Source organism: Anastrepha ludens, chromosome 3, assembly GCF_028408465.1.
Source record: "Anastrepha ludens isolate Willacy chromosome 3, idAnaLude1.1, whole genome shotgun sequence".
In the NCBI taxonomy this organism is placed as follows: domain Eukaryota; kingdom Metazoa; phylum Arthropoda; class Insecta; order Diptera; family Tephritidae; genus Anastrepha; species Anastrepha ludens.
In genome coordinates this window covers 112,810,559-112,833,180 of record NC_071499.1, presented here as the reverse complement: position 1 = coordinate 112,833,180, position 22,622 = coordinate 112,810,559, and the positions used below count along the sequence as shown (strand labels likewise).

The 22,622-nt window shown below is 35.8% G+C and overlaps 1 protein-coding gene across 1 annotated transcript; it reads left to right on the top strand.

Moving 5' to 3' along the window:
- Nucleotides 1–34: 34 nt before the first annotated feature.
- On the top strand, nt 35–21,573 carry LOC128858820 (AP-3 complex subunit beta-2). The gene is made up of 6 exons (XM_054095343.1): nt 35–332; nt 400–1,163; nt 11,749–12,565; nt 12,634–12,854; nt 12,942–14,007; nt 14,073–21,573. The coding sequence occupies exons 2-6, from the start codon at nt 438–440 to the stop codon at nt 14,858–14,860; spliced, it is 3,618 nt and encodes a 1,205-aa protein (XP_053951318.1). The 5' UTR covers nt 35–332; nt 400–437; the 3' UTR covers nt 14,861–21,573.
- The last annotated feature ends 1,049 nt before the right edge of the window (nt 21,574–22,622 follow it).

Genomic DNA, 22,622 nt, shown 5'->3' with positions numbered 1-22,622 from the left:
CATTTTTTGTTTTGTTTTATATTTACTAGTTTTCCGACTGTACTTCGCTATACAACACTAACGCTTTCTCTGTGAGTGACAGCAGTTCACAAACGTCATCAATTTTGCAGTGAAGAAAAAGTGCAAGAGCCTAAAATTTTACTCAAGTTATTTCAATATTCAAAAAAAATCTAGTTTATAATTGCAAAAACAATTGTGATGAGTGTAATAAAACGTAACTTTATCAAATGCTAAGGAACAGCCGCTTGTTGAAGTAATACTGCGATTTTCCTCACATTTTGCTTTGATTCCGCACCTTCAAACGCCCCCAAACAGATTGCGATTGTTAAAACGTAAGCGCACACACAACTACACATAGCTAACAGAGAACAAAGCCAATTCCATCATATATTTTTCCAGCTTGTTTGTGTCTTTGCCCATACGCCAAAGCGCTGTGAATGATATCTTCCGCCTCCCCAGTTGGTCTGTTCGGAAGCGTTTACCACAACCGTAACAGCAATAGTGTCATCAATATGCAGCAACAATCCAGCGCCTCCGGCAGCAGCCCTTTCGCCACCTACTCGTCCTCCTCGTCTAGTCCACAAATGGGCTTGGATGTCGAGTTTGGTGCTGATCCGGCAAGTGGCGCATTCTTTCAAAATGAAGGACGCAAACATGATGACCTCAAACAAATGTTAGACAGCAATAAAGATGGTCTCAAGCTAGAAGCTATGAAACGCATTATAGGCATGATCGCACGTGGTCGGGATGCAAGCGATTTATTTCCAGCTGTGGTGAAAAATGTTGTTTCGAAGAATATTGAAGTGAAAAAATTGGTGTACGTTTATTTGGTACGCTATGCAGAAGAGCAGCAAGACTTAGCACTGCTGTCTATATCGACATTCCAACGTGCATTGAAGGATCCCAATCAATTGATACGCGCATCCGCTTTGCGTGTGCTATCATCCATTCGTGTGAGCATGATTGTACCCATTGTTATGTTAGCCATACGTGACAGTGCTATGGACATGAGTCCATATGTGCGTAAGACAGCAGCACATGCTATACCGAAATTATACTCGCTTGATGCAGAGCAGAAAGACGAGCTGGTGACGGTGATTGAGAAATTACTATCAGATCGCACAACGCTTGTTGTGGGATCGGCAGTGATGGCATTTGATGAGGTGAGTTGGTGAAAGTATTTGGGTAAATTTTTAATATCTATTTACGGAAATTACCTAATGATTTATGTGAATTTTATTTATTTGCGGTTTCAAATCAAGGTATAGAAAATATATGCGTTATTTCTAACTTATAGAGAAATAAACATCAAATTCAGCAAACTGCTTGCTATTACTTGACCACGTCGTGAATATGGCAAAGTCGCCATTTAAAAATCCACTCAACTGGAGTTCACTGGCTTCGTTTATCGTCAGTTTGTCCATTATTATGTCATGCTGTAAAATAAGGCATTATTGCCTCAATATATGTATATACATACATAAATATATTATACGTACATTGTATGGACAAGTATGATTTAAATTGCTGTGATTAGATAATCGTTGATATAAGAAATCCACAAGCGGATGTATTCGGGTCGATTTCAGTGAGCTCTTCAAGAATTTACAGCCATCGATGACTACATCGTAAATGAAAGGCCTATATCCATTTGATTTTCGCATAAAACGTACACGAATCTGTAGAAAAGAAAATACATTGCTGAGATTTTGAAATACAGGCGTTATTTTCGCAACTTGCTTGTGCGTTATCCACAGGCAAATCGTAAAGATGTGCCGCTGCCGAAATAGCCACACTTTTCCGATCTAATGGTGTAATTTTGCAATTGTAGAATTCGATAAATGTTTTGTTGAGACTTGTGCACTTCATATTCGTGAATTTGTATGCGGCATTGACCTGTTTTTTATGAAATTTTGTACATAAATATTGTTTGAATAGCATTAACCAAACACTTACCGATTTATCATTTACAACAATTGCGAGTAACGCCCCGTAAATTAACGCACATTTAATCATTTTTATAAACACTTAACGTTTATGCGACCAGAAAACGATTGAAATCGATTTAAATGCGTACTAAGTAAATAGGCAACATTTACTTACAGATGTATTACGTTAATTAAAAATACATTTGGCTAAATGGAATATTAACTATAACATATATAGGTGTGCAGTAAGTGGAGATAAAATTAAAATGGTTGAAATTTAAAAGCCAACTACATCAGATTAGTTTTCGAATAAAAAAAAGTTATGTAATTTGCCGAGCAGTATGCAGTAGCAGCGTGCGTTTAAAGAACCTATAATTGATTCTGTAAACACATGCTAATGTCACTTTAATGCCCAATTTTTATTGTTATTCTAAATATGACCTCCATTTCACTCATAATCAGGTCTCACTGATTTGGGTACGAGGACATGAGGGACACGAAGGAAACGAGAAGGCAGACTTTTATGCCGAAAAAGGCGCAGAAGGGTTTTTTATTGGACCAACCCCATTTTTCGGCTTTAACGAAAATAATATAAAAGAAGAAACCAAAAAATGGAGCCAAACTAAAATCAGGGAGCACTGGAACGGCACAAGCGGCATTAATCATTCCAAAAAGTTTTTGAACTTCAATGCCAACAGAGGAAAAACTGCTCTAACCCTAGATAAAAAGGGTCTCAGATTACTCTGTGGAACGCTTACAGATCACTTTGCCTGTAATAAATAAAATAAATAAATAATTGGCGCGTACACTTCTGTTAGGTGTTTGGCCGAGCTCCTCCTCCTATTTATGGTGTGCGTCTCGATGTTGTTCCACAAATGGAAGGACCTACAGTTTCAAGCCGACTCCGAGCGGCAGATATTTTTTCATGGCAGTAATACAGTCGGAGGTTTGCCATTGCCTGCCAAGGGGCGACCGCTATTAGAAAAATGTTTTTTTTTTTTTTTTATTAATTTTGCTTTCACCGAGATTCGAACCAACGACCTCTCTGTGAATTTCGAATGGTAATCACGCACCAACTCATTCGGCTACGGCGGCCTGTAATAAACACTTTAACAAAATTTATCCAGTACACAATTATTCAGGTTCTGCTGTGATGAAAAGGAGTATATGAAACACTTAATCACCAAGTGTGACGCATTAGGCCACAGGAGATACAGAATCCTGGACTAGAGGAGGAAGACCTACAATTGCTCTCTCCTAAGGAGCTGGTTCGATTCCTCGGTATACTAAATAATTATATATATATGTATTATTGGCGCTTACACCCTTTTTGGGTGTTCGGCCGAGCTCCTTATATTTGTGGTGTACGTCTTGATGTTGATCCACAAATGGAGGGATCTACAGTTTCAAGCCGACTCCGAACGGCATATATTTTTTATGAGGAGCTTTTTTTACTATGCGCACAATAGATCAATCTGGTCGCAGTGCATAAAGGCCTTAGCCTAACCCGTACAACCATAACCATTACTATGACCTCCATTTTGTCTCACTATTAATATAATATATTTTTTAAATTAAAATCTATTTTTTTTGTTTTAATTTATTTTATTTGACCCTTGTATTGTGTTTTATTTATTTAATTATTTTATTAATTTTAATTATTTTAGAAATTTTAATTCTTTTTATTATAAATTTATTTTTTTGTCTCATCTCAAATTTTTGATTTATTTTATTATATACACAAATGGTTAATAAAATAGGTACGCTCATAGGGAAAATGCAAGTTTTTTAAATTAATACTAGCAAACCCGGCCCGCTACGCTGGGCACACTAAAATAGAATAGATATGGTTTAGAACAAAAAAGATATGGTTTTCATATTATTTATTTCTTTATTCTTTATTCAAGCGCTTTGGCATAAACAATATTTTTTGTTTTTCTATTTGTTTTTGAGTAAATATATAATGTTGTTGGCTTCCCAACACGTGAACAGCCAACATATAGTTGACCATACTGGTTCTTCTAAATTCATCCCGCATATTTCTAAAGTTTGCCCTTTGATTTATTGATAGTTATTGCAAATGCTAATCGAATGGGCAGTTGGTTGGCAGTTCTTGGTATTAGAACGTCTATATTCTTGAATTTGCCAATTAAAATAGTTGCTTGGATAACATTATTCATCAATCGTTTGACTACTTCATTTTGTTCTTGACGTTCTTCTGATGTTGCGTTATTCCGGGCATTTCTCATGCGCCTATTATTTTTTGTCGAACGACCAATATGATTACGTGATTGTCTTGGCATTTGTACTGTAATAAACATGATTGTAATTATGGTATTCTGAGATTTTAAAACATGTTTTTTTTTCAATTTTGTGGATTATATTTTCGATGCATATCGCACCCTAAATACAAAAGGGTCACAACTCAAAATTTTCCAAAACTGAGTTTTTTGCATAAATTAATTCAGAGTACACATTTCTAACTGCTCGAATATTTCGTTCACATAACTATCTTCTTTAACTGGAAAAATACAGTTATGTCTATTTTTATGTCAAGTGTGTTACTTTTGCACGATCAACTAAAGATAATTATTTTTAGTTGCGTTAATGGGCTCAAGAATAGCTGATTATTTTTATTACACATAAAGAGTTTTATTTTGAGCTCTGCCTCTATAACTGTAAAAAGTGATAAATTTCGTGGTATATTATTTTGCATTGTGCCTCTTTAGTTGTGAAAAGTGATTTCAATTAGGTTAGGAAACTTATAAAATTAAAACACTTTATCAGTTAAAAAGGCACAACTTAAGATAATATCACTAGTTAATAGAAAAAATTTCAGTTAAAGAGTCATAAATCAAAATTTTGTTTTATTTTCGCAAACATAATATAAAATTGAAAAAAATATAGTAGAACCTTCTTCAATGTTGTATATTTTCATGATGGAACAATATTTTCTTTAAATATTACAATAATTTTTACATAAAACGTTTTTCGTCTCTCCTGAAAATCTTAGTATTTTGAGTTGTGACCCTTTTGTATTTAGGGTGCGATATGTGTTTAAAAGCCCAAGTCCACATGGTCAGGACTATTTTATTTTGTTGTGATTTTCTTTATTACGGATTCCTCTGAAGAAAAATTTGAGTTCTTTTGACTTGATCCATTCATTGAGCCAGTTTGGGATGCTCTCGTAAGAAGTGAACCGCTCTCCAATTAGGGATGGCTGCATTGATCGGAACAGATGGCAATCCGAAGGTGCAATGTCTGGGTAATACGGCGGGTGAGGCAAGATTGCCCAATTTAGTCCCTCTAAATATTTGAGGTCTGGCGTTGTCATGCAGCAAAATTAGTTTGTCGTGTGCACCATCCCATTCCGCCCGCTTTTCATTAGTCATTTTTGACGTCAGATAAAAGAGGATCTTTACTCTTCAAACGAGTGCCAATTACTGCGATCGAGACCTCACTCAGACACCTTCAAATCAGCAGTATATTACTAGAGCGAACACAAAAATAGTATCAGCAGCGACACCTCTTTTTCGAGGGCGGAAACTTATTCCAATACCCATGAACGCAAACTAGTAAAAATTTGCAAGTTTTACGAACTGTGTAAATTGTTGGCGGGAAAAATCACGAAAAGTAAACATTTTTTAGTTGAGCTACTTCGTATTAAATTAAAAGAAAATTAAGCAAATAAAATGAAAAATAACGAGCTTAGCATCACATGATTTTATTTTGTCCACAATAATTTGTTCGATTTCATCGTCGGTGTCAGATGAAGAATATTCCATTAGTAATTGTATTGTTGTGGCAATCACAGCTTTCTTCATATTTTCCTTGCTTCCGTCTATGTATGTATGTATCATATGTATGTATATTGCCAAATTAGTTAACAACCAAAAGTACAGCATAAAACACAAAGGATGCCTCCAATGCTTTCGATTTGCATTTCGAGAACTACAGCGAAGGTGGTTCAGAAGTACATACCTCTACAGCATTGACCGATTATGACTTGAAATAAATTTTATCTAAAATATATAGTATTTACTTACATTCTCCATTTTAATCACACGTTTTATTTAAATTTAGAACTTTCGCAAATTTAAATTCGTTTTTATTCTTACTTAGTTTTTTACAGGATTTATATACATCGCTTAATGGCCAGTGTCAAAAAGCGATAAAATTAAAATATAAGAAATAATACCTATACAATTAAATAATATAATATACAATAATACAATACAAGTTTCACTTCACATGATTACATTTTACAACTATTTTAACTATTTTTAATTATTTTTTTTTTACATATTTATGGTTTTTTAGCATTTATCATACTAGGTCGCTTGGTCGGGTTCTCTTTAAGGGGGAAGTCTACTGTGACAAGGGAAAAAACAAGCTTATTTTCTGGATTTTATTTCTAACAAAATATTGCTCGTACATAAAATCTATTTAAACTCTTATCTTTATTATATATTTAAGTTTTTGAAAAAAAAATTTTAAGTCAAAATATTCAAAATGGCCGCTGTGGCACTTCTGCAAGCGCAGGTCCGCTTTTCTTAGGTGCCTAAACGGTGTACATGAAATCTTACGTTTCGGTGATCTAAAACAAAAAAACAAAATATTGTTATCATATACATAGTATTGACTCTCGTCTGACGTAGGATTATGTCGATAAAAAATTTTGGCGTTGAAAAAAAAATTCTTGAAATTTTTTTTTTTTTTTTTGCCTAAAATTGATGTTACTATTGTTTATAACAATTTAACAAATAACGATATCAAAAAAATCCTATGTCAGACGAGAGACACTATTACAGAGAATATATAATTAAATTTTTAAGCTGATTCATTTATCAGAACTCGAGATATCGTGTACACCGTATACAAAAACTTAGTTTCGAGAAAAATGCGTTTAAAGTTTCAGTATAGCAGGTACGCGCTTTGGAGCGCTTCGGGAAAAGGTCGAAATTTCAACGAAGAAAAATTTAGCCAGCTGTAACACATATTGTACCTTATTTAAGAGGGTTCAAAGTATTTTTTAAGCTAATAAAAAAAAAATCGATTTTTTGAAAAATTCACAGTAGACTTCCCCCTTAAACGCCTTTTTGCGTTTCTTTCCCTTTCAAGAAGTTTGTTGATTTCTGCATTACTGTGTGTGTGTATTTTTTCAAAGTGCCTTGTTGTTATCTTTTTGATTTCTTCGTCTACTCTTGCTATATTAAAAGTCCTGTGGATGTAATCGTTTTTCGTGTACCTGTCAGACATGGTCAAAATTCGAAGAATCTTAGATTGCTGTCGTTGGATTTTTTCTATATGAGTTTTTTAGCCGTTCCCCACACCTGTAGTCCATATAGCCAGATTGGTTTAATCATAGTTTTGTACACTAAAAGTTTGTTCTGTATAGTGAGTCTGGATTTAGAGCAGACTAACCAATGAAGTTGTCGAAGTTTTTCTTTTATTTGTTTGACCTTTTGCTTTATGTGGTGATTCCAATTTAGTTTGGAGTCCAAGTGAATTCCCAGATATTTAGTAGTTGATTCTATTGTAATTGCTTTATCATTTATTTTAATTGGAACTGCGGTAAATTTTGTTTTGTTGGTAAATATAATCTGTACGGTTTTGTCTTCATTTATTTTTAGGCACCAGTTATCAAACCGTTTGTGTATCGCTGCAGTTTTTCAGTAGCGATAATTAAACTTTTGTCTGATGTAATAGTATTGTATCGTCTGCGAACGTAGCAATTAAAGAATTAGTTTCGTCAGGAGGCGGTATATCTGCGGTGAATAAAACATATAGTAGAGGGCCAAGAACGCTTCCTAGCGGAACTCCAGCAGTTATTTGATGAATATCTGAACATTGATTGTCATATTTAATATAGAAGCTTCGGTCGGTAAGATAGCTTTTTATAGTAGATATAGTAGTCAAAAGGTAGCATTCCTTTTATTTTGTGGAGTAAGCCTTTGTGCCACACTTTGTCAGACGCCTTATACGCTACGTCTAAGAATACTGCCGCACAATAACGATTGTTTTCAAAGTCTGATTGGATTTTATTTGTAATTCTGTGGATCTGTTGGATAGTCGAATGTTTTTTTCTAAATCCAAATTGATGATCCGGTACTATACGTTTTTTCTCCAGAAATTGGGTTAGTCGATCATGCAGTAATTTTTCAGCAATTTTAGATATTGTCGGTAGTAAGCTTATTGGTCTATAAGATGATACGGTAGTTGGATCTTTACCCGGTTTTGGCAATGCAATAATCTCTGCCACTTTCCAGAGTTTCGGAAAATATTGCAAGCGAAACATGGCATTGAAAACGTTTCGCAAAAATATATTGTATATGCCTTGGTTGGTAGCTCCACTAATGCTTTTCCTGTTATCAAGTCATATCCGGGTGCTTTTTTATGTTTTAGTCCTTTTTTGATGCAAGCTATTATTTCGTGTGTATTCGTCCTTTTTATTTTTGTAAAGTCATAATGATAGTTGTTTTGGTTGTCAATTTTCTTTTCTTCGTCATTTGATAGAACCTCTTCAAAGTATTTTGCTAAAGTTTTCGCTTTTTCCTCTTTTGTAACGGCCCATGAATTGTCATCTTTCTTTAGTGGTGGTTGATTTTTTATTTGAGTTTTTAATTTTTTAGTACATTTCCATAAAGAGTAGTTTGTATCTTGATAGGGAGTCAGATTCTTCAAATAGTTTTCGATTTCTTTGTTATTTCTCTTATTTAGGTTTAGAGTTACCTACCGATATTTTATGTATTCCTATTCCTACCAATGTGGGTCAAATGACCCGTCTTTAAAATATTATACAATATATAATATATTATTAAGATCACATATATTTCTCGGTAAAACAATTAGCAAGAGAAGAGTAAATCTTGAAAAATACATTCGAAGTCGTGAAGGCAAACGACGATTTAATAATGTTATTTCTAAGAACTTCTGACAAAAAGTTTAAAATGGGTCATTTGACCCGTCCATGGTAGGTTTAGTGTTAAGGTATCTTTTGGAATTTTCGTAGCTAAGTTTAGTTTTCTTTTGTCGTCAGGTGATCTTGTTTTTTGCCATCTTTTTCTTAACTTTCTTTTTTCTATAATTTGCTTTTTAATAGTAATGTCAGTTGTTGGTGTATTTGTTCTATTTGCTTGCTTTGGTGCCGATCTGATTAGTATAAATAATTTTTATTTTTAAATATTTTCTTCCTGATTCGCTTCCTTAAATCTTCCCAAAGGTTTTCAATGGAGTTTAGGGCAGGTAAATGGCCAATCCATAACTTTAGCCCTCCGTTGGGCATCTTTTTTAAAACCTTCGGTTGGGCATCTGGGTTTGGCCTTTTTTCGTCCTGTTCGAGGATTCTTTTTTAAAGGTTATATCCATAAATCAATAGAAAATTAAATTTTAGAAAGCTACCTGGAAGCTCAAGTCGTCAGCTGTAACGTTTGCTATTATGCCCAAAGTCGAAAGCGTCTGGCCAAACCTGGGTGTCCAATAAAGGGTTAACATTTTGGAGTGTTTTGGGTCATCATGTGTATAAACAGCCACCGAAATGGCATGTTCTTCTCAGCAAATGGTAGCATCACTTCTTGAAGTGTGTTCTTGTAAATAAATTTGTCCACTTTATTGGTTATGAAGTGAATAGGTCCTACTCCATACCAAGAGAAGCAACCCATTATGTTGCCTCCACCCTGCTTGACTGTTTTTATTTTTTGTGAACCGTCTGACATTTCATCCAGCATCATTTCTAAATAAATTTATTTTGGTTTCATCACCCCAAAGTGTGTTATACCATTTTTTCATACCCTCTAGTCCACACCATAACGTGTGCTCTTTGGGCATAAACTTTCCGCTTTGTTGTTATAACAGCTTACTAAACCCTACCAGTGCGATGTAGTTATTGGTCGTCTTCGTCTAACTCATCTAACGGTAGACCCAAGAAATTTGCTGTTTCTACAGGTTGGATCCAGAGGGAGAGGGGTGTTAGGTGAGTAGGTTTGGTGGGACATGTGAAAAGGTGTTTAGTATGTTGTTGTTGTTGTTGTTGTTGTTGTTGTTGTTGTAGCAGTAACTTTGCTCTGTCAGTGTAGTGAAATCACCGGTTCTACAAGTCGTTTTCTTTTAGTCACCACATCATTCTGTGGATGTTTTGAGCTTAAGGGCACTTATAACAAAATTTTTGCACCGTCCAAGTGACTCAGCAAATTTGTACGATATTTTTCATTTTCAAACATTGAAAACAAGCTTCCACTCCTCAACGGTACAATGCTGCGGTACAGTGAGCCAACTCCTTTTTAATTCGTTATTACGTTCATTTAATTCGTGAAAATGCAATAGTTATCTGCAACGTACCTATTTTAGTGGAAACGCAAAATTATTTATTATTCCGCTTGAGAACATAGGGCTTCAACAAAACATTTATATCTTATTCTATTAACTGCTGTTTTCCTTGTGACATCTTACGTTTGGTTAACTGCTTCTAAATCACGATAGTTAGAACGCCTGGAGATATTTCGTGGATGGGTCGTTCGTGTCCATGGAGGACCGGCACAAGGAAATCGATATATAAAGGCAGCGTACCTATTTTAATGACCATATATGTATATTTTTTGTATTTTAGTTCAATTTAATTAATTGATTTAGTTGTATGTTAGTCTTTGTTTATTTTATTTTATTACCTCATTTAAAAAAAAATATATTTTCAGTTGGATTTCAATAATTTTTTTCTATTTTATTTCTTTTTTATTCGTTATTTTATTTTTAAATATAAAATATTTTAATTCTCCAGCCTAGATCCCTTTTCTCTCCTCCACTACATCAACAGCACTGGATGGCTGTAGACGGGTTTCTCTTCCCTAAATCTTTTCGTAGGTAGTGGTCCACATTATGGTATTAAAACGGCACTTAAGTGCTACTTGAAGTGTACCTGGGGTACTCTTGCCATCTTACCTACCTATAGAATATTTTTTTTTACATTTATTGTATTTTCTTGTATTGTATTTTTGTTAATTTTCACTTTACTATTTTATTACTTTTTATTGGAATTTATTTATTTTTAATTTGTTTTATTTTGTTGTCTTGTATATTAATTTTTTACTTTAAAACTCAAAACTTTAAGAAAAGTGGAGAAATAAAGGGGTTTTCAATTGGCGCGGGTCGATTTTGGCGCCCTGTGGCAGCCATTTTGTTTTGGTGACATCTGTCAAACCTTTTGTTTATTATTCAGTTGTTTATGCCAAATCATCATGGCAAGTTACACGATTGAACAGCACGTTCAAATGATAAAACTTGCGCCCATTTTTCGGTAGACCTGGTGGCCCTTCCAATTTCTTATGGCCCATATTGAACCATATGGACCTAGACGACATGTGGTTCCAGCAGGACGGCGCTACGTGCCACACAGCAAACGCTATTTTATTCCATTTCAACATCTATCCGCCCTTATTGAAAAACCCTTTAGTTTACTAGACCATAAGGCTTTTTTAACGCTCATCAGTGTGATGGGGCTGCCATGAAAAAAAACATTTGCTGTTCAGAGGCGGCGTACAATGTAGGTCACTCCCATTGTGGAAAGCAAATAGCAGGGGGCCAAACACCCGAAATAATTTGATAACTTCTTGAGCTGCGGGGTACCCTTTCAATTTACTATTTCATAAGCCCGCTGAGAGATGCCGCAATCTGTTCGGCAAATGAAGTGATAACCAAAAGCTCAACTGGCTGCATACTTACCGGCGGGAAGGAAATTAAACGCAAATCTCTTAAAAAAAAAATTAAGAAAAACAAAAAATGTAATTGTAAAGTCAATTTCACATTCTATTCTTATCTCTGTTACCAGGTTTGCCCGGAGCGTGTTGATCTCATACACAAAAATTACCGCAAACTATGCAATTTACTTGTCGATGTTGACGAATGGGGTCAGGTGATCATTATAAATATGCTAACCCGCTACGCTCGAACTCAATTCGTTGATCCCAATGCTGACGAGCCCGTCGAAAGCGAGTTAAAAGAAAAACCAGATGGCGCTACAGGTGAAAATTTCTATGAAGAGTCTTCAACTGGTGACTCCTCCGATGCCAGTGGTAAGGAAAAACATAAGAAAAGTAAACGTAAGGCCAAGTCTGACACCACAAAAGAACGCACCTATTCATCATCCTCATCGTATCATGTGGACTTGGATCATCGTCTACTCTTGCGTCAAACAAAACCACTGTTACAGTCGCGCAACGCCTCAGTGGTCATGGCTGTGGCTCAACTGTACCATCATGTGGCTCCGCGCAACGAAGTACAGCTAATTGCCAAAGCGTTAATACGTTTGCTGCGTTCGCATAAGGAGGTGCAAAGTGTTGTGCTCACCTGTATTGCCTCGATGTCGACAAAGCGCAAAGGCATTTTCGAACCACACATCAAATCATTTTTTGTGCGTACCAGCGATCCGACTCACATTAAATTGCTCAAATTGGACATACTGACCAATTTGGCTTCGGCATCGACTATCGCGCTGATTTTGCGCGAATTCCAAACATACATTTCCAGCAGCGATCGCTCATTCGTGGCTGCCACAATACAAGCCATCGGACGCTGTGCAGCTTCCATAAAGGAAGTAACAGAAACTTGCCTCAGTGGGTTGGTTCACTTGCTATCCAATCGCGATGGTAAGTATTAATTCATATACCCTTTGGAATTAATTCACTAATCGAAATTTAATTATTCTACAATAAAGAACACGTCGTTGCGGAAAGTGTGGTCGTCATCAAAAATTTACTGCAGTCCAAATCAGCCGAGCACTATGAAATCATCTCACAGATGGCAAAACTTATTGACTACATTACCATACCGGCAGCGCGTGCTTCAATATTGTGGCTCATTGGCGAATATAACGAGAAAGTGCCAAAGATTGCGCCTGATGTGCTGCGCAAAATCGCAAAAACTTTTGTGGATGAGGTTTGTTGCGTTTTCAATACTTTTTATATATTTAACTGAAACAATTCTTTGAGCTAATTTGTAACGTCATTTAATTTTTCCCTACAGGAGGATGTTGTTAAGCTTCAAATTCTTAATCTCGGCGTGAAACTCTTTCTCACCAATCCACAACAGACATCGCTGCTCAGCCAGTACGTTTTCACTTTGGCTCGCTACGATCCCAATTACGATGTGCGCGATCGTGCGCGCTTCTTACGCCAGTTTATTTTCCCAGCCAATGGCAGAACTACTGTACTCGCGCAAAATGCTCGCAAGATCTTTCTCTCTTCGAAGCCTAAGCCCGCGCTCGAGAGTAAATATCGCGAGCGTGATCACTTCCAACTTGGCTCACTATCTCATTATCTGAATATGCGCGCCACTGGTTATAAAGATTTGCCACCATTTCCTACTGAGGCGCTTGATGCTTCCGTGCGTAATATCGAAGGCTACATGCAGGAGTCCAGCACTGCAAATGCGGGCGCTGCAGGCGGGGCTGCAAGTGGTGCGGCCACACGCACACCACAGAAACAAAGCAACAAAAATGCGCATACGCCCAATGATAAGAACTTCTTTTCAGAATCAGAGAAGTCTTCCGACTACTCAGAATCTGAGTCAAGTAGCAGCTCTTCGTCCTCTTCATCGAGTGATGGTGAATCCTCTGAATCGGAAACGGACCAAGTAAATGATGCGGCTGCTGCCAATGCGAATCGGAAATCAATAGCAGACGAGCGCAAGTCGGTTACAACAACTGTGCTGGTAAATGCGGCAGCTAGCAATGGAAATAATAATGTACACCTGAATGTCAACAATAATGGCAACAAAGATACTGGCACTTCCGATAGCGAATCTTCTTCGTATGGCTCATCTGAAAGTAGCACAGACAGTGGTTCAGGCACTGAAGATGGTTCAGAAAGTTCCGAATCGGAGACGGAAAGTGAGAAGCAACGCAAATTTCAGCGTGTCAAAGAAAAGGCCAAGGAAGCGAAAGCTAAAGAGAAGGAAAATACTACGGTTGTGGACGCGACAGCGACAGCTGCGCCATCGAAAATGAACTTGGATCTGCTGTTAGACTTGGATGATATACCGCCCGTCGGGCCAGTAATGACACCGTCGCTTGGAGGATTTCTAACACCTGGTGAGTTGCATTTAATGTAGATTTCATCTTCAACAACTCTAATGATTACATTTTCCTATCATCAGCTACACCATTAGGCGGTGCCGTTGGTCTGCTACCCGTCAACGCTGCCAACCGCATTGAACTGGTCGGTCCCTCACACATCGAATTCAAGCATCGCGAATTGCTTAATAAACTCTCCGGGCATGGCCTTCAAGTGAGTTATCGTTTTACACGCGCACCACATCTATACTCCTCCGCCATGGTTTCGATCGAACTACAATTTGTCAATCTGTCCAACACCGAAATAACCAATATTCATCTCAGCCAGCAAACGCTGCCAACCGGTATGAATCTCAATGAATTCGCGCCCATGCAATGCTTGCAACCCCAACAGATGAGCACTAGTGTGCTCGGCATTGACTTTAATGATTCTACACATGCCGTAGAGCTGGAAATCACTACAAGCGCTGGCAAGTCACGTGTCACACTCAAGCCACCGGTTGGTGAACTGGTGCGTTCAGTGCAAATTACGGAGTCGTACTTCAACGAGGAGCGCACCAAGTTGCGCGGCATGAATGAACATCAGAGTCGCTTACAGCTGCGACGTGATGCAGTGGATTTAGTCGCATTGAAGCAGCGTATTTTCGAAACTATTAATGTGGCACATATTGCAGGCAATGAGGCAAACAATAATTTGCTTTATTTTGTGGGGCAAACTATGAATTCAAGAAGTTTGGTGTTAATTACTTTAGACTGGCAGGTAGCACAGGGCGAGCAATTGGCTTTGATAGTGAACTGTGAGAAAATGGTGATTGGCTCGATGGTGTTGAATGAATTGCGGAATGCGCTCAGTTTAGCTTTTCAATGTTAGAAGCGGAATGTAGAAAAGCAGACGGAGGAAATACTAACTCGAAAACATGTTTTTTTATTATGTATATTTTAAGGAAAAGTTTAATGGAACAAATTTATGAAATCAATTATACGCATTAAAGAAAAAAGTATTGCTAACACAAAAATTCTATTTCGACTGCATGACACCTTGAATGAACTCCAAATTATCAACGAAAATGCTTGGCAAAATGCGAAATTAAAATTTAAGAACAAATTATGAATAGCTAAATTGCTTTTAGGATAAAAAAGCGCGAATTCAAATTGTGCAAATAGCAAAAAAAAAAAAAACTACGCTGTAAAAAACAATGCTGCATGAACTGCTCAAAATATTAAAAACTTCAACTATTAAATTATGTTTTATTTCTTGCAGTAATGAAAATTTTGCGTGAATTATAACGTAAAAAATATAATAAAACGAAAGGAATTATGAAAGCCAAGAAATGAAATGAAAGCCAAGAAGTAGCTACTGAGCAGTATCAGAACTGTAGCACGCGTAAGAAAGATTCATCACGTGATTGAAGGAGCAACTATTTCAGCAAAATACATTATTACATATTTTTCTAACTTTTAATGTTTGTGTTCAGTGCTGCTTGTGGGTAAAATGTACGAGATATGCAGCTAAATAAATCAAATAAAAAGAAAAAAATTATAAGTAAAAAGCCACTAAAACTCCTACTCTATAGGGCAGATAGTACAGGGTGAATGATATGAAGTGTTACCTATTCAAAACACCATAACTTTTTTGTGTGATATTAGTTTTTATTGATTTCAAAGACAAAATTGTTCAAAAATGATGACAATTTTAACATATATTCACTTTAGCTCGATATGACCACCTTTTGCCTTGACTATAGCCTTCAAACGGTCAAAAAATGAGTTGCATGCTGCACGAATGCGATCATGAGGTATTTTGGCCCATTCTCGTATAATCGCTTTTTGCAGCGCTTCCATACTGGCATATTTTTTAGTCCTCACCTTGCTCTCCAAAATGGACCAGATGGAATAGTCCATCGGATTTGCGTCTGGTGAATTCGAAAGCCATTGTGTGGACGAAATGAAGTGTGTAACATGATTTTTTAACCATTCTTGGTTCACACGAGCTTTATGAGACGGTGCCGAGTACTTTTGGAACGTCCATGGTCTACGATCGAAATGTTTGAGTGTCCACGGCTCTAAAGCAACTTCTAAAACATTTTCCCGATAATAAGTCGCATTCACTTTGACATGAGGTTCGATAAAAACGATTGGAGAGCGTCCATCAGCGGTCACTGCGGCCCAAACCATTACTTGCGATTGGAAATTGCTTCGAGTGGCCATACGTAGGCTCAAATTCTCGTATGAGCGTTCGGTCAAGTAAACACGAACGTTTTGAGTGTTTATGAACTGCTCAATTGGAAAATTTTTTCATCAGAAAACACAATGTTAGGAAATTCGCCACGTTCGTGTAAGCGCAACAACTCCTTTGCTCTTTCGAACCGAATTTTTTTTTGCTGGGGCGAAAGATCGTGTGCTTTTTGGAACTTGTAAGCCTTGACCTTGATCTCATTTTTCAATATGCGTCGAATGCTGTCTTGCGATATTTTGAGTTCTTTGGCCATTTTTCTTCCACTTCGACGTGGATTTCGTTCTAGTTGAGCCTTCACTTTCCGATCCATTTCTCGCGTTGTTGCGGTTTTTTTAGTCCACTTCCTTAGCGTTTTGCAATGCTACCAGTATCGTTGGAACTTTTTATAGTGCGATACACAAACATTTTATTCATTTGAGGTGACTGAGCTCACGAACAATGGCTGGTTGTGATTTTCCAGCCAAATATAACGCAATCACACTTTTACGTTTGAATTCCATCACAGAAAAAAAAAATTCAACAAAACTGAGACGCAAATGCTTTTGATGGCTTATAAGCAATATATTGAACTGTCATTAGAACAATTTTGACGTTGGTGTCATGAGCTGTTTTACAGATACAAGCAGTGTGAAGTTGGTAACACTTCATATCGTTCACCCTGTATATGAAATCAGGCAGATGTGGCCCGGTATCCGTGGTAAGAGCTGCAATGACCCGATTTACACGAGGAGACATGTGGAAGGGAGACACTGGAAATTCTCTTTTGATGTTTCATTCGCGTACACACGGGCAAAAATATTTCCGCGACATTTTGACATTTAATACTTTAGCATCGTCTGGTTCGGATGTATTCTAGCACGCGCTTACATGTAAAGCAGAGAGCGTTCGACAACAGTTTCTTAAATATATGAATGAAAAATGCAAACTGGTTAAATAATAAATAATTTGCTGTTTTTTTATTGAAATATATTTATAAATTCTTATACTTGAATAAAAAAAATTAAATTAAAAATACTTCATATGTGAATAATTAACTTAAAATTAACTTGAGTATCTAGAAATGCAGGGAAAAATTAGAAATCAACATAAACATGTCCCATAACTATTTTAAATTATACCTAATTTACTAGCAAAAATAATCGTGCATTTCCCAAGCAGCGTTCGGATGTTTGTCATTGTTGTTATCTTCCGTTTGTATGAAAACCAACACATAACTTAGAACTTTCTTCCACAAAAGAAGAAAACGAATGAAGCAACTGTCAAAAATTGCTTTAAGATAAGAAATACGAATAAGAAGAGCAAAGCGTGTCGCCGAGTACGGGAGACAAAATCCCTTCTCTCTTCCCCGACCGTCCTTCGCCCCCGAACAAAATGTTTCCCTTCCAGATGTCTCCTCGTGTAAATCGGGTAAATGTGGATATTTGCCACATGCTCCTTCACGCTATCAACTTCATGAATCATTATTCAGAATCCTAGCTGGCATTTTTTTTTTTGTAAACAGAGAAATGGCGAAATGCAAAGAAAATTCATAAAAGAATAGCCAACTAAATATAAATATAAAGCTTAAAAACTGACTAAATAATGTTCATATAGAAGTGTGCAAATTTTCAACAACTAGAATAACTAAAAACCTATACAATTAAAAAAAAATATATATTACAAAAGGGTTGCAAACTGACTGTAAAATAAATAAAATTGTATAAATGCAAAGTCTTAGATATCTACATGAATAATTTTGGATTTTCTTTACATAAAAAAACTGTATTATCTTCAACAACTTTTCTTTATTAAAAATAAACTAAATGATTATCATAAGGCTTGCTATTGCTTTAAGCATATGCCTAAATATGTCTAAAAACAAAAATGTTACGTCCAGAAAATTAATTCAAAATGGCACCTTGTTAAATAATGAAGTGAAGAATAATTGGCCAATTTTGTGTCACAATCACAATCAGAAAATAGTCATCAATATCAATCTCTAAAATCTGCTTTTAAGTGAATTACGAGTTTTACTCTTCGAAAAATAAAATATGGCGTATCTTGAACGTAACTAATCTGCTGTTGTAAATCTGTTGCCTTTATGTGTATTTGTAAATTGTATAAATATACTACATGCATATTTAGATGTATGTATATGTGCTTGTAAGCTATTGCATTGTATTGTGAAAGAAAACAAACTTAACTTTTGAGGCCTTCTCTTGCTCTGTAACAATAATCGAACTGCAAATCCAACACAATGTTTTTTCTAAATATTACAACTCATAGAAGTACTTAAGAAATACAAGACCGGCGTAATGCCCCTTGTGATTACTGCTCGTTTTGAATTAAATGATATAAAATGAAACGGTAATTTGTGCTGTAATACGTTTTGAGTTTTCCCATATCGAATGCCGTAATCTGAGTTGAAATTTCGTGACAAATTGTATTATAAGAAGAGTGTTGATCGGCCATTATTTTTTTTCGTTTTTTGAGAAACGCCTAAAAGTTTATTTAACCCTTTCGAGCCGGCATTCAGCCTATTAAATAAAAATAATTTAACTAGCTCCAACTTATTGGATTACTGATAACTGAAAAGTGTGCATTTAAAGATTTCCCAATTTCGTCATGGGAGGGGCAGAGGGGGGTGGTACAACATTGTACCATCAGTACCTTTGAGTGGTATTACATGTGTATCATCAGTCCTCTATCGACAAGTAGTAAAACTAAGTATAGAATTAAATTTTTATATCATTTAATGGTGAAAAATTCAAGTTATACAAAAATAGTATTCTTATTCAAACAGATTTTTATTCGAAATAAACGTAAAGTATCATAAAAAATGTACGGAATCTACTGATTTTCAGTATGATAAGTGGCGAAGCAATTCATGCAAAGTGGTATATTACATTGCTGACAAATTTGTTTTGTTTTGGTTTGCTTTTTTTCTAACGCACATTTGGAGCAACGTCTGCGAGTTTGAATTGGCACCGGCAAATGCAAAGATACGTTTCTCAGCTGTCTCTGATCTGCAGACGGCTGCAGTTTTCTTACCTTCTGCTATTAATGACTCAGTTAATGTTATTAGAAATTCGATGGGAGGAAGTTTTTCTCTTCTAAGGTCGCAGTAAATTGTCCAGGAATTTACTGCGGAAAACATTAGTAGATGGTAGAAAACCTTTTTCCACCATTTGGTAGACTTCCTATCGTATTCGTAAATTCCTGCCATTTGGTCGGCGTTTAAACTTTATAGATTCAGGGTATGATACTATGATACTGATATTTTTTCCATCTTTCAACGTTTTATTAACTGTTGTCATTGTTGACGTATGACAGTTGCTTAGCACCATAACTTCCTTTGTATACTGCCACTTAACGCAAAGAAGGCCAGATGTGCTGACCCTGAATGAAGACTCGCTTTTATTTATTTCTCATCTAATACTGGTAGATTTTTTCTGTTTCGCATGCATGTCCCTAAAGCTGGGAACTCTCGAGTCTCAAGTAGATTCACAGAAATAAAAAATCTATCGAAACATACCGTCACATCACGTTCTCTAATTGTACTTACTAAGTTTTTAATCACACGTTCTCCCAAAGTACCATCACACTAATTTTGTTTCCTTCCATTATATATTATATATTAAAATCATATGTATACAAGGTCTCAGAGTCGCATCGCAGCCACATTTTTATACCACGTTTTATTGGCTTGAGTGACATATATTGTTTTAAGGACGATCTTCCTTTAAATTTCGTCATTGATTCATCAATACTCTACCTAATACTATCCTGTCGGTATTTCTGAAATGTATTTTTAAGATACTCGACAACATCATCTATATAGTATGTTTTGCTACAGTCCATGGGCTTTTGAGGAGGTGCGAAATATAATTTTGATGATAAAAATGTATAGCGGTCACGAGATATAGCACACTTAATAGAATAATTACTCATGGATGGATGGTTTGACCAGTAATGTTTCAATTCCGGAACTTTGTTATAAGACATAACAAACATACAGCCTAGGAGAATTTGTATTTCTCCAACATCAGTTTTTAAAATATTAGTCCATTTTTTTCCAGTTCGAAATTCATCAATGCGCTCATTTGTGCATTGTACGATATACATGCATAGGCTACGAGGAAACAGCTTATGACAAATTTCGATTGCCGAAGAAGTACGGGGATTCCTGGATTTATATTACACTCACGATAATCACTTACAAAATGCTTAGGAACAAAATTTCCTTCAGGAGAAGACCATAACCTTCCTTGTTGTTGATGGGGTTCTTCTAATTCATCCATCGAAACGGTGCTTTCAACTTCTCACAGTTCACTTTTCGACGATGCAGATGAACTAGATTCCTCGTCCTGCAAACCCGATTCCGGCTCAAAATTGTCATCACTTCCGCTGGAAAAATCACTTTCTACATTTTCGGCATCTGAGTCCAGTATTTCATCCAGCCTCATTTCCGTTATTTCATCTGTCCTTAGTTTTCTCGAAATGGTATCACTTTATAAAAAAAGAGGACACTTAGTTATTGCAAATAAGCACTGCTGGTACACATAGATACCGCTACAAAAGACTGCTGGTACGTATAAGTACGGTCTTAAAACCCCTCAAGAATATACAAATCAAAATATTATTTTCATTAATTATACTTACATTTGAAGAGGGAATGATTATATCCAATTTTATTAATTTTTTGGCACCTCACACCTTCTTTTACAATATTTTTAGCACAAAATCAAACACGTGTCGTAAACCTTCGCTATTTCACTCAAAACTGTGCACGCTACGAGAGAGAAAATGAATTAATGTTTCCATGTACCGTTAGATAACATAAAAAGCCTGCTTTGGTACATTTTATATTGCGTTTGGCGCCGATTTTGGGGATTTAGACCTTTATAAACATTTAGTGGTACATATGGTGTACCAGGAGGTTCGAAAGGGTTAAAACTCAATGCCTTGGACTTAACACAGGTTCTGCATTACAGTTTTATTTTTCGCGAAATAATATTAACTTATTTTCGTAAATTAATATTATATTAATTAATTTTTTTACTGCCTCTGATATACATATTTTTTGCTTGTAAAAACCTGAAAACTCATTATACTATTAGTTATATTTTATTTTGCTGCCTCTGATATTTTTGTTTTTAATATAAAAAATCATGAAATTTAACTTTATGCCCTGCTATACCTAAATAAATGTTTCTAATGCTAAAAGTTACGAAAAAAAAAATTAGGAAATACATTGGGCAAACAAAACCAAATCTTTAATAAGTGAAAGACTTTTAAAATTTACCCAAATTGTGTCAAAATTAAAATTTCACCCACATAAAAATAAACGCATAAATATATATACATAATCCATTTTTTTTTAATTTTCGATGAAAAATAAAGTTTGTATTGAGTTTTTACTGTGTTATGTAATTTTATGTCGTTTCGGACTTTATGTATTAGGCTTCGCTTAATAAAAATAAATGCATTCAAGTTATAGAAATGAAATACCTGGAAATGAACATAAACAGGTACGGTAATTTGGATTGTAGTGAAAATACAGTAAAACCTCAATTTAATGTTGTTGTTGTTGTTGCTGTTGTTGTAGCAGCATAAACATGCCCCATATTCACATACGGGGAATGCTGCTGGAGTGATAGTCCTTGGCCGGATATATATAAATCCGGGTCGTTTCGGTAACGTAGAACCGACTGTCGTGGAAACGACCTCAATTTAATAGTTTCGTGTGCTTTAGATTTATGAATTTGTTATGTAGAAATTTTAGAACCACAATTTCGCTTTACTTTGGAGGCTCATCTTTATAATTCAACTTTTATTTAAAATTTCTCTTTAGCTGTCTAAGTAAACTCGGTTGAAAAATATTGTGTAATAGCCTAGAGAGGTGGCGTTAATCGGGATTAACGACTTAATTCGGAATTAACCCAGAAATTAAGTGCAGCTAATACAGATTGACAACTGACTCAATTTTCATAGTTTAAGCGGATTGAGGGAATTTTCGAGGCAACATTGCCGAAAAATGAAAAATAATGAAATGAAAGAGAAGAACAAGAAAGACTGAATGCAATGTTAGTTTGTACGAACACGTTCGAAAAAACAGTAATTGTTTCGATACTTCGGAGCAGTTTGAGAAATTGCAATCTAAGATTTTATTTATATAAATAACTATTTTTTTGTATCAGTGCAGCTAATACCCATATTTGTCGCCTGCGATCCATCTTTTACTGATAAAACTATTCAATAAGCACGTCTGCTGTTTACTAATCCGCGTAACGACCGTCTGTAGATTCGATTCGATTTTTGCGGGGTTGAACAAGTCAAAGCACTCAGTCAGGAGATCATTGTACTACACCCGGATAGATTTCAGTAGAAAGAATAGAGAAATAGGAAAGATAAAATG